The following is a 13078-nucleotide window of genomic DNA, read 5'->3' as shown; positions in this document are numbered from 1 at the left end:
GTTAACGAGCTAACGGAGATTTGCCGCGATAATGCGGTTATGGCGTTAATATCATTTTAACGAGATTAACGCTGACAGCAGTAATATTAAGTTTACTGTTTCTTCCATTGACAGCTCAGTATTTTGGGAGGCAAGTTGAAGCAGCTTTTCGAGGTTGTTAGACGTACCGCCATTCTTCAGTGTTTATTTCATAGAGCAAAAGTAAAGCAGAAGAGGAGCTTTGAGTTGTGGAAACGTATGTTGATTGATGAGATGGTGAATGTAGTGTGTGCACCTATCATTAGAAAATATATTAATGCTGGTATGCAAGAGCTCTTAATGTTACCCTTAAAAAAACCAAACAAACAAACAGTAAATAAACACCAAGAACAATACGTGGAGAAATGAACCGAAGGCAGAGTCCAGATGTGTGGAGAACTATGACTTCAGTGAAATATGAAACTCTTTATACAGATCCCATCAGCTTGCTCAGAGTCATCCACCACTTGGCAAACCAACGTAGAATGAACATGTACAGCTTCAAGCGTCCAAAACAGGGGGTGACATTGTGTTGCCAACTGCTGGCCAGCCATTATATCTCTTTATATTTTGAAGGCATTGGGTACTAAAGGGTTAGAAGGTATCTAGTCCCACTAGGACCTCCACAGTGGGTTCTTAACCCCCGGCTGTCTCGAGATACTTTAACCTTTAATACAACATACAGTGCGATAATTAGGGAACTTTTCAACGGCGATACCTGACAGAGGTGCAAATGTCTAGTTGGATCGGACGCAAGATGGTCTTTAACTTCCCAGCTCACTACAGTCTATTCGATGTGAGATTGTGCTGTTGTGCAAAAAGTGCGCCAATACTCTCCTAGAGGTGCTTCCTGCACCCTCTATCCAGGCACCTTCCTGTAGTGCAAAATCTGAGCTGGACTATTTTCTGTTGTGCTTTGAGTGTCTGACAGGACACTCAAGAAACTGTCAAAAGGCCCGATGCTCTTATCTAAACCTAACAGTATAACTTATTTCACACAAGTATTCCTTGAACTGAGAACTGTAGAAAATATTCTGACTCAAGGTTGCCAAAAGGTTCATGTGTGTCATGATAATCTACATACCGACTGGCTGTGATTTTATATTCAGCATTCAAGTAGTTGAGCGGTAATATTCCTGTTCCTAGCTCTCAAACAGAAAGGGAATAAGCAAGTTTTGGTAGAGGTGTTCCTCAAAGTGTACAAAAGGCCTGCTGTCCCATCCTGATCTGTTTGGCATCGCTGGTTAATTTGGATGTCCAGGAGAATTTAGTACATAACACACACTCCTACCGAGATTAAAACATTTTAATTAATTACTTTCACTTTTGTTGGGGTGATATGACCACACAAATCTTCACGCACCTGGATGGCATGTTTGTGTGTGTTTGTTTGGGGAAAAAGCAGCACATACAGTGCGGCTACGGTTGACTCCTTCAAGTACATTCTCACCTTACAGCACATTACATCGCCTATATAAATATATACTGGAACAAAGACCGACGCACAAACTTGCACGAACACACGTACCGACTTGGAAAGAGGAAAAGAATGAAGGACAGAGTTGATACTGGAGTCTCAGAAGTAAGGAAAAGAAAGAAAGAGAGGAAGGAAAGAAGTGTGAGTGAGCAAGAACGAGCTAAACTGAGAACAATGAACAGAGAGAGGGGGGGGGGAAGGGGAAAAAAAGGAGAGGCGTCAAAGAAAAAGGAAAAAATAAGTGAGCCCAGATGAGCCATACATAGCAACGGAGGCACCAGCCAACTCCCAATCGTCTTTCTTTTTGCACCCCTCCCCTCATCCACCACCACCACCACCAACTCACCCACCCCATCTTCTCACTCTCTCACATACAGTCAGTCTCTCTCTCTCCCTCTCTCTCCATGGTTATCAGAGGTCGTGCTCAATAGAATAAATTTCCCTGGTTGCTAGGCAATCCCATAAAGCGGCGAGAACGAGCAAAGTGATATAAATAATGTATTTGCATTATCTAATCAGCTGACAACCACCCCCTCCCACACGCAGAGAGGAGAGAGAGTGCGAGCGAGTGAGACAGGCATGGGGGGGGGCATTTGATAATTGGAACGCGATTAATTCATTGAGCGCAAAGCCTTCGTCCTTGAGAGTATGCATGCATATGTGAAGCTGTGTACGAATATGGGTTCGTTGGAGAGGGCCGAAAGTAAAGTGTGCGTTTGTGTGCGGCTGACTCAGAGCGGGCTCCACTACAGAGCAGGAGAGATGAGATGTGGAGGATGATGGGAGTGGGTCAGATTCATTGCATACCGCGCCGGAAGCAAGGCTGGGCCATGTTTCAGGATCAGCTAACTGTCAGAACACAAACACACACGCGCACATGCCACACATACGCACAAGTCGACCAAATGCTTACCATAATGAGGTTAACAGCACAAACAGACAAATGTGTAATAGCTACTCCCATGATAGACAAACGTAATGCATGCTCAGTTGTAGCCAGTGGACTGCAGCGATTGAGAAATTAAACTGAAAATCTCACACACACACTTGCACACTTACAAACACCATACTATAGTCATATACTGGTTTCCCTCACTACCGCACCCTCCATCCATCCAAAAATACTCCAAAACCAGCAGCTGACCAGAGCAGTGAGTCACCGTCTGATGGCTTCGTTTCTTTCCCTCTCTTACAGAGAAAGCATGTGGACACAGTTGATGCTAACATGAAGTGCAGTGAGTAAAGAAGTGTGCGGGTGAATAAGGGAAGATGGTAGCCACATTGCATGGGTTGGTGAGCTTCTGCATCGATTCCAGTAATGGGTTTCTCTTACTCACATTTCCCTTTCCCCGTCTAACATGGGTAGAGTGGAAAATCTACACGATTCTGTGTTATAAAGGACTCATGTCAAAGAAAATGTCTTAGAACTTTGAAAAACTTTGGTGGCTTTTGGATAATTCGGCTAATCAGACATAATCACCTTTCAATTCTGGTTTAATGCGCAGGCATGTGGATTGGGCGTGACGCTCTTAGCTAAATCTAACAGTATAACTTTTTTTCACAAATGTATTCCTTGAAGAGGAAATGTGATTTCAAATGGAACATCAGACTCACAAAGCCTTGCTGTAGGATTCAATTAGGCAGGACAAGAACCCACCGTGGAAACTTCACAGGCTGTTAGGAGACTTAGACCTTTCTCTGCTCCTGGTTCTGCTGGAGGTTTCTTCCTTTTTAAAAAAAGCTTTTCCTTCCCATTGTCTCCAAAGTGCTCGCTCACAGAGGGTCGTCTGATTATTTTCCCTGTATTATTGTAGGGTCTTTACCTTAAAATGTAAAGGCCCTTGGGGCAACTGTTGTTGTGATTTGGCTTTATATCTATAAAACTGAACTAAACTGAACTGTATTGAAGCTAACAGTTTAATGTCAGTGACTTTTGAAATGAAAATTATTCAGACAACGCCTGCAGCATTTCAAGAAGACTGCTGAATGGTGACACTAGCTTCTGAGCTTTGTCACACTTTTTAACTTAAAAAACAGACTATAGCTTACAAAATTAACATCATGTTGTTTTAAATAAGACGTGAAACTAGCAAGGAAGCATTTACTGAGAGGATAGATCGAGTCAGCAGCCGTTTTTCTGTTGACTTCTAAACATACACTGCTTCTTGCAATCCGATGAGTCTCCCCCAACTGGATGTAAGAAACATTACACGTTTAAGGTAGTTATGCACTGGCTTCACTCCTAAATCTGGAAGCAACCTATCTTTTACAGTTTATATGCAGCTTAAATGACTTTAAGAAAGGCCCCCGATCTTCTAGTGAAAGCAATGTAGACAGTGCAGTACACACTGGGCACGCATGATAAGCCCACGGAAACCACTTGTAAACAGGCTCCTAATGAAATTGCATTTCCACAATAAATATCAGATCACATTAACTGTTGAGCCACAGAAAGGTGACATCTATAAAGTATAGTTACCATGAAAACATCTTAAGGACATTCATGGAAAGTACAGTAGGTACTTTTGCAGAATAATAACTGAGGTGTAAGAATATCTACCAAGAATATCTTAAGAATTCCCCTTAAGGCACAGCAGAAAATGGGCCACTGGCACACAAAATGTCCACAGCAGATACTGTGTAAAAATAAATGGATGAAGGCAGAGCCGCACAGCACCACAGAGTAACTGTAGGCTCATTTCTGGCCGGCTGATGCAAGTCACAAATATGGGCGAAGCTCCAAATAAAATGTCCCACACATTGTCCCACAGGCTCCATAACAATGCAAGAATGCAGTTATTTACTGCAAGCCTCCATTAGCATGCCTAACATAGTATAGTCCATAAACTTTAGTGTTCTACAAGCAGAATTTTTGTATTTGGGTCAATTTGTGCCTATTACAATGTGTGCCTCTGTCCAAGTGTACACATATAGTTTACTTAAAAAAAGCAAGCCCAAGTAGTCCACATGTGCTCCAAATCCGTGGAGGAAGGCTGGCATACACAAACACAGTCATGCCTAAACACATGCACATGCGTACACGTACTCAAACACTCAGACTGAGAACACATCTGTCCTGTAAGAGACCCAGAGACGGACGCTGCCAGCTGGCTTTGTTTCAACTTCTCACCCCCTGGGATTGGTTCTCCCACAGGCCAAATATGGAAGAGAAGCGTACCTCTGTCTAACCCAGTGGGACTGCACTTCTACGCACACAGACACACGCACATGCATCCAAAAGTGCGCTGTAGGAGCAAAAGCACTAGCCTTATGTGGTCACAAGAAGGCTAAAGTGATATCAGCCAGCACATCTCCGGTCACTATGGAGACCGCAGTCATTGTGTGTGAGTGTGTGTGTGTGAGTGTCGAGTGCTGCGTCTTGGATTTGAGGAATATCCCTCTCTGGTTCGTTCACTGTGACAACAGAGTCAGTTCAAAGGTCAGAAGAGCTGTGGTTAATCCTGTGGATCATCTGGAAGACAGACTGAGAGAGCGAGAGAGAAGCGAGGGAGTGGGTGGAAGTGGGCGAGAGAGGATCTTTACAGTGCGGCAGTGAGAGAGAAAGAGGATCTGCTGGGATGAAAGAAATGTGGGGGAGTGATCAGGAAAGAGAGAGTGAGTCTTTAAGCGCTATTTTTCATTTGCTGGTGATGGAGCGAAATTTGTTTGCTTCTATTTTCTGAAATTTCAGGTTTGCCTGCAACAAATTGGCACGTCTCAGAGGACGACAGCAACGCACCGCGATAAACAGGACTGAACCACTCAGAGTTCTGACAATGACACAGTACGGCACGCCACAGAGGAGAGAAAGACTACACGATTACAGTATGAACAGTATGAGGCAGTATAAGTGTACTATACTTATAACAGTGTAAGTACTATTAGAAGCACATGGCAAACTTTAAAAAATGTTACAACTAAGTTTCTGAGGCTAATATAATCTACAGCCGTTTGAAACATTTGGGATTTGTTTTGCTTCTAAAAGAGCAAAGAAGCTACCACTGCTAATATTAGCAGCTAATAAGCATCTGTTACAATTATAGCCTTTATGATAAAGGCAACATCACCCACTGGTTTGCAAAGTCCTGCTGTGAAGCTTCAAGCTGTGCCTATGAGACCATAAACTCGTCAGAAAAGTGTTCTGAGGTCATAGATGAAGCTGAGGGCTGCTTTCACACAGATTCCTACTTAGGTTTTGCAGACGCATAACCTCTAACCACGTGACGTTACTCTTCCACCATTTCTGACGTGTGACAATCAACTATTTAAGCTCAAATGAAAAGAAAAAGCCAGTCATACAGACCAGCCCGTTGTCACTCCAGAGGCGAACGCAAAACCTTCTGCGTTCTTATGCTACACGCCTGGTTATGGATGAAATCCAGTAGAATGACTCGTTCCAGCCATGTATTCCAGCCCTGACCCTAACCTTATCCCTAACGTTAACCAGAACTTTAATGACGTTAGATAGTGTTTTACAAAGCGATTTAAGTAAAATGAACAAGCATGTGTAGATTCATTCCAAACGGTTCTCATGTTTCCTCATTTTTCCGATCTCGTAATATAGGGACATGTTGGGTGCCCGGAAGCGTAACATATCGACGATTTGTCACCTAGCGTAAAATGTTACACTTTGGGAGTAAGAACATGTACAGACAGGTCCACGAGTATGTGGCAAGCACCCATCACAAGGGGAAAATTCCTTGAATGATTGCAAGTGGTTGCTGCAGGTTGATGGGAGTCGCTAGGAAGTCATATAATCATAGAGATGGAAAGTGTTCCTCCTGGCAACCATCTGTTACTAGGGAGAAATGTGTGTTCCTGCATGGGTTGGTGAAAACATCCTCGTTATTGCTTTGCTTGCTAACATAATGCAGTGGTTGTAGTTTGAATGGAAGCAAAGTCCTTGTCTACAAACACAGCTACTCTCCGAGCTCTAAGGAAACTGTGAAAAGTGCAAAACAAACAGGAAATGGAGACTGTTCACCAGTCGTGTTTAAGAAGTAAAACTCCTTAAACATGACTGTATCTGTGGAGCAAAACTTTTACTTTGAAAGTGAACCTTCTCCATTTCTGATTTGTGCCACACTTTTTTAAGTTGTACTACCACTCGCCTAGTAGTTTGCAAGATTTTGCAGACAAACGCAGCCAACTGTAGCAATCTGTTAGCAACCAAGCAATCACTGTAGGGTTTTTTGTTTTGTTTTTTTGGTGGAGCACCTTCTTTAAATCCGATTTCACCCGGTGAGAGCCAGCAACCTCTAAGAACCACTGCCAACCAGTCGGGCAAATGCACATTCTTCTCTATCAGCCAGTGATTGTACCACATCCAGCACGGCAGACAGCTCTCATGCAATGTGCAAATCGCACCCTGTGAGAAACCACAACAGAATCTGTCTTCATTTTTGCATTCAGAGCAGTCGCCGCCTGCTGGTTTGCAGGTTTAAAGTAAATCCGCAGCCGCTTCATTTTATGTACACTATACTGGCAAAAGTATTCACTCGTCTGCATTCACACACATATGAGCTTGAGTGTCGTCACATTCATAATCTATAGAGTTTAAAATGATGTCGAAATGTGATATAACAGCTTAATCTGGGAAGGCTTTATTGAAGTTTTTGACCGTTCTCCCAGAAGCACATTGATGAGGTCAGCCAGTGGATGTGACTGGAAAACAAGAATTCAATGATTTGGATGGGTGAGTGATTACTTTTGTTAATACAGTGTATAGGTTATAGTTTAATACAGTAACTGAATATAAAAGTGCTAAGAGCTCAAATTCATCTGTGTCTTGAGTGCTGTCTTTAGTTGTTTGATCAGATGGATTAAAATCTATATAATAACTCAAAAAATTGTTTAAATATCAAATTAAAAATGTGTGCGCACACTGCCATGTTGCTACTGTGTATATAAGAACATGTGACCACAGTGGGACATGGTTTAGTCTGACTGACAAAAGTCCCCTGAAATGTACTTTTATCTACACGTATTGCTGTTGTTGTTGCGAGGAAAGCCTTTTCCTACTCTCTGGGAGGCGTGTTTATGAAGGCTGAAGGCAGCTGATGCAATTTAATTGTGACGTAATTTAACTTGGTGAATTTGAGAAAACTTTTAACTTCATTAAACAGCCCTACACTGTCTGAGTCAGAGCGTGTGAGCTAATCCACAGCAGGGCCAAATGTAAAAGATCTCGCGCGAAGTACACTTTTATATAACTTTGCTCAGTCAACTAGAAGTACTGCAAATATTTCATTAATATATGTGTGTGTGTGTGTGTGTGTGTGTGTGTGTGTGTGTGTGTTTTTAGCAGACATCAAATAAGTGTTTGCACATGTTCCGCTTGCATATTACGTCAGTTTTGATTTAATTTTTAATTTACTAAATTATAGCATTTAAACATGTCACTGTAGCCAATCATGTGTTTGTGTGCATGTGTGTGAGAGAGGATACTGAACACCATGTTTGCATGTGTGACACTTGAAAGAGCAGAGTGTTACATAAGTTCTAACTTAATTTTGCAGCCTCTAAAGCATCCGCTATCTCTCACCGTGTGCACCAGTATCCGTTCTCCTGTAGGATGCATGGCCAGGGCCTCGTCATACAGGCCTTTGGCTTCGTCCAGGTGGCCCCGGAGCTCGGCCAGGCGGCCCCGCTGCAGCAGCACAGAGTGAGAGTTGGGGAAGAGCGAACTGGCCTCGGCTATACAGAACTGAGCCTCCTTAAGCCGACTGTCTGCCATGAACAGCTCTCCTGCAGGATGACACGGAGAGAGAAGTAAAGAAAGGAGGTGAAAAGGTCAAGAGAGGAAAAGAGGTGGAGGGGGGGAAAGAAAAAGGACAGAATGACAGAGGAGGGAAAACAATAAAAGAAAGGAAGTGATGAAGCAAAGATGGAGAGCCAGAGAAAGAAAAAGAGGAGAATAAGAGTATTAATGCCCTGAGTAACCCTGTGACAGTAACTGTGATGAACTTTGCTGTGAGTTCAGCAGCATCATGTAAAAATAATATCTGTGCAGTGCTCAAATACTACACACAACCACACACACACAAACACACACGCAAACCATGAAAGTGAGAGTCGGAGCGATGTAGTGGCTGAAAGTCATGAAGCTGTTGCCTAATATGGCCATCACATATTAAAGCTGCCTGCCTCCTTTCTTTGCTGCTGGGAAGATGAGGACAAACCCCACACACAAATGTTTACACACACAAAGTCAGAATCACGCCCACAAGCACTTTACTCTCCAATAAGACCTCAAAAATAAGAGCTGACCACAGGACCTGCCCCCTCAGCTGGAGCAGACCAATGTGCGGACCAGACGCTTCAGCGAGACCTGTCAATCATTTACGTGAGAGGACATTGGGTCAACAGGCAGAGAAACCCTGAGAAGGAAACCCTTCAGCTCTAAAACACTGACAGCATTGTGCGCCCACGTTACAGAGAGGGCTGTTGTGCAAATACATCGAGAGAGCCGTCTGCTCCCGAGTGCAGAGAACCCATGTGTGTGTTTGGTAGCGGATGTTTTGTTTGTTTACCTGTGTCTCAGAGATGCACAGATGGGAAATACTTAGTGCACGCATGCTACCTCTGCGAGATGAGAAAACAAAAAAATGGAAGAAAAAAAACAAAAACCCTTTTCAGCTGCCTCAGGGTTCCTTTTCATGGCTTCATTTTGGGGAAAAAGGTTTCAGTGAGCGATTATGTAAGACTTTCTCCTGCTGCTCATAGGAAAAAACTGTTAGATCAGTGCCTGCATGCACAGAGAATATTTATATGTTTAGAGCTAAGTATGTGAGTCTCGCATACTGCTAAATGTATTCCTTTTAAAGAGCCGTGTGTGTGTGTGTGTGCGTTTTTCTGTTAGGCCAAAGAGAATGTAAGATAAGAAGAGGAAGTGACCGATGAGAAGAGGAATGCAATGAAAGAATGAAGGGGGGGGGATTGGTGTCCAGCCTTGAGCCAGGGGCCACACCCTTGGTTTCTCTCACACACACACTGCTCTCAGCAGATGAATAGCAGAGGCTCAGAGGTTACACATAGAAAATAACCTTCAGATTACACAAAGCCACGGGGGACGTGACCGCTTGGCTCCATTCAACCCCTCTTGTGTCGTAAAGCATCGAATACAGCAAAGGCATCTTCGCTGTGTGCATTTCCATTCTTGCCTCTCATGGCTCATCCATTCAATCCAAGTGCAACAGATCCTCGGCCTTCATTTCCTGCTCATGCTCTGCTCTTTTATGTGAACTTCCTCAGGCAGGCTGAAGAAGGGTGGAGGCAACAGCAACATGGATAACTGAGCATTGTCTCCTTAACAGAGCAGTGGCCAAATGTATTTAAGCACTGAGACACGTCAGTGTCAACTATTCAGCTATTTCATTTTAAACACCAACAAGCCTGCAAATAGATATTCTCTTCCAAAAATCTGCTATACTGTAACGCTGCGTTCTCCAGGGTTTTGCATGTAGCAAAATTAATATTCTCTGAGAATTTCACTGACTGTTGTGCCCGAAACAAAAACGCACGCTCACAATGAACCGAACGCACAAACAGTGTCTCACTCCCTTGAGCGACTGAAACTCATCTGAGCTGATAAACAGGTCAGCAAGGCGTTGGAAGACAGCGAGGCTGCACAGCTTTCATTCACTGCAACATCGCACATTCATTAAAAGGTGCCAGCGGAGATTGTATTTGTATTTACTGTAGGGTTACCTGGATTTCTTTGGTGAGGGCATCACTGACACATAGTCGAATGTTTCATTAGCTATTGAGGCAATTACTGTAAAGACACATTTGCATCATGTGTCTGAGTGAGTTAACTCAGTTGCCTTTTCCAGTTACTTCCTGTTTTATTTTGAAACGTATGCCCTGTTGTGGTATCAGGTACTGGTACTGCTGTGTGACATCACCAGAAAGACCTACGCACAGTGCTTAGATAACTTCTTAGACTGCCACACACTGTATGATTTATGCCACAAGCTGCTCTAAATTAACAGAGCATCATGGACAATTATTTATAACACTACATTATGTCATCTACAACTCAAATGCTCCTTTTACAGTGTATAGTAGCATAAAGGAACTAAAATCTAGAGAAAGCGAGGCAGATCTATGACATTGGTCGAAGTTCACTGAAAGGACTACCACAGAATGTTTTATGGTTGCCACAGGATGAAGACTACTTACTTTGAAGGTCCCCTAATATTTGCCTCAGCATGAAGTCAACAGTGTAAGTTTTAGGTTTTCAATAACTATCAAACAGTTTACCAGTAATTTGCTTCAGTCATTCATGTTGCTTAAAAGCCCCTTTTCCATTAGTACCCACTCGGATTGACTCGGCACGGTTCACTACGGTTTAAGGGTTTTCCATTAGATAACAGTACCTGGTACCAGATACTAAAATAGTACCTGCTCGGCCGGGGTTATAAGCGATCTGAGCAGGTACTAAAATGTGACATCATCAGACTGCATGCCAACAATTGGCTGGTCAGGGAATCACTCAGTGAGCCATGAGAGCGTCTCCTTTACAAAAATCAAAACCACCAACAACGCCGTGGTCCCCGAGTCTGACGAAAAGCTACAGACCAACCAGCAGGTATACTGTTGCGTCGACATCCACCTTTGTTTAAGCGTTCGTGGATCATGCTAATTACGTCACGGGACGCTCGGACTCGCCAGTATACTGAACCAGCAGTGTGAACAAGGTAATCTATCAGCTAACGTGTTAGCATGGTGTTTTAGCAGACAGGTGCTGCTCATGAAAACACTGTCATGCTTTGCTGAGCTGTGGCCTCGTTGTCTACTTCATAGCTTTTATTTTAAAAAAACTGGATGACTAAAATGGTTTCTTACTGTTGGGCTTCAGATCACTAGGATAAAACATTGAATCTGATTCATTTGTCCAGCAAAGTTAATGCAAGCTTCGTCTTTATTTCATTTTTAGCTCACCAGTAAGTTAAAGCACATGGACCCCAACATGGTTCCATGATATGGGCTGACCTTGTATCTCAGATGAGGATGAAAAGAGGTTCAAATCCCAAAAGATCCCAACCACAATCATTTCTGAAATACCATTTTCATTCAAGTGTGCGCTCTCATACCAGCCTGCAGCCAAATGCGTTCCAGGATGGTCCAAATATAGGTGGGCCCATGGCGACGGGTAGAGCTGAGGTCTGACACCTCGGACAGAGCCGCTTCAAGACGGGATAGTGCAACTGACGAAGGACTCTGTGAACCTGAAGCAGGATCATAGGTAAGAAATGGGAGCTGTTAGTGCTGCAAATGTTTCCTCATCTTGCACATTAAACCAACTAAACACTAAAGTTGTGATTTACAACCTGAACAATGAATATGCATATGTTAGCATTGATGAGAAGCAGACAGAAACTGTGTTTTCTTCCGTAGAGAAAAAAAAAGTAAAATATTTCAAAGCCAGTAACTATAATGTCCTGAATCCCTGAACACTAAATGTGCAGGTTGCAGATCCTGCTCTAAACACAGGTGTGAGTCACATCATTGATATTTAAACAGCACATCTGGTTTCCGGAACTGGGTTGCAGACAAGCAAACAGGGCTTTTAATCCAGAATAGGTCAAAAGCTGGGGGATTTAGACTGACCTACAAATTCACCTTTCTCACTGCTATTTACCCAAAGCCATAGAGAGAGCAGGATGTGTTTAACTTAAACTAATCAATTCGGCATGTTGCAATCCAAATATGCACAGTGACATGTCGTTTCTAAAAGATTTGAGCAAGCGAGAGAACAGACCAGTGGAGGTGTCCTGGAAGTCAGGCAGGGTGAGGTGGATGGAGGGTTTCCTGCCGCTGGGGCTGACCTCTGTCCTCTCAGGCATCGGTATACTGCTGCTGTCATCTGTCTCGCTGTAACACATCAGAGAGGACATTCACATGTACTGTTTTTGTTTTTATCTGTGAGATTCCACCTGTGACTGAAATTAAAGATCAAGTCCATCTTAAATAAATTGGCTTTAATACACATAATTTGTGTATTACAGCTCGCTTGCTAATAATGAAAAGGAAAAGCAAAGGTGTGCGATAGCCAGGTCCTCCTTCTGCTTTTAGCATTTTGCTATAGTAAAGGTTATGCTAAAGCTAAAAAGTATCAATGACTCACTTTTAACATGAAGGCAGCATAAAGGAAAAATAAGTCAGGAAATGGTCAACTCTTAAATCAGTATTTTAAATAAGAGATAGATAGATAGATAGATAGATAGATAGATAGATAGATAGATAGATAGATAGATAGATAGATAGATATTCTTAAACATTTTGAAATAGCTAGGCTAGCTTAAATTACATTGTTCTGAAAAGTATTTGTCCATTTTTAAAAATACATATTTGTACAACATTTTTCCTTAATAAATACAGTCTCAAAAATTGCACATTAAAGTTTATTAGCTTCCTCAGTTCTTTCCTCCTGCATCTTTTCTCTGTATCAAGTTAGAAGGAGAGGTCAAAGAAAAAAGCCAATGAAACATGAGCTAGCGAGCTAACTGTGTAGTAGAGCTGGGCGATAGAACGATAACGATATGTATTGCGAAAGAACTTTTTCTCGATAGAAAAATT

At 42.7% G+C, this 13078-nt stretch overlaps 1 protein-coding gene across 1 annotated transcript in view; it reads right to left on the bottom strand.

Moving 5' to 3' along the window:
• The window catches only part of ttc7a (tetratricopeptide repeat domain 7A), a 62640-nt gene that overhangs the window by 11419 nt on the left and 38143 nt on the right, over positions 1–13078 (bottom strand). The window contains exons 18-20 of the mRNA XM_005735165.1: positions 12261–12373; positions 11593–11727; positions 8040–8242 (exon numbers count right to left, since the gene is read on the bottom strand). Coding sequence (XP_005735222.1) covers positions 8040–8242; positions 11593–11727; positions 12261–12373 — 451 coding nt within the window. The remainder of the gene's footprint in view (positions 1–8039; positions 8243–11592; positions 11728–12260; positions 12374–13078) is intronic.

This window comes from Pundamilia nyererei, unplaced genomic scaffold (assembly GCF_000239375.1).
Source record: "Pundamilia nyererei isolate P.nyererei 1_Seehausen unplaced genomic scaffold, PunNye1.0 scaffold00062, whole genome shotgun sequence".
NCBI lineage: Eukaryota > Metazoa > Chordata > Actinopteri > Cichliformes > Cichlidae > Pundamilia > Pundamilia nyererei.
This window is presented reverse-complemented; position numbering and strand designations above follow the sequence as displayed.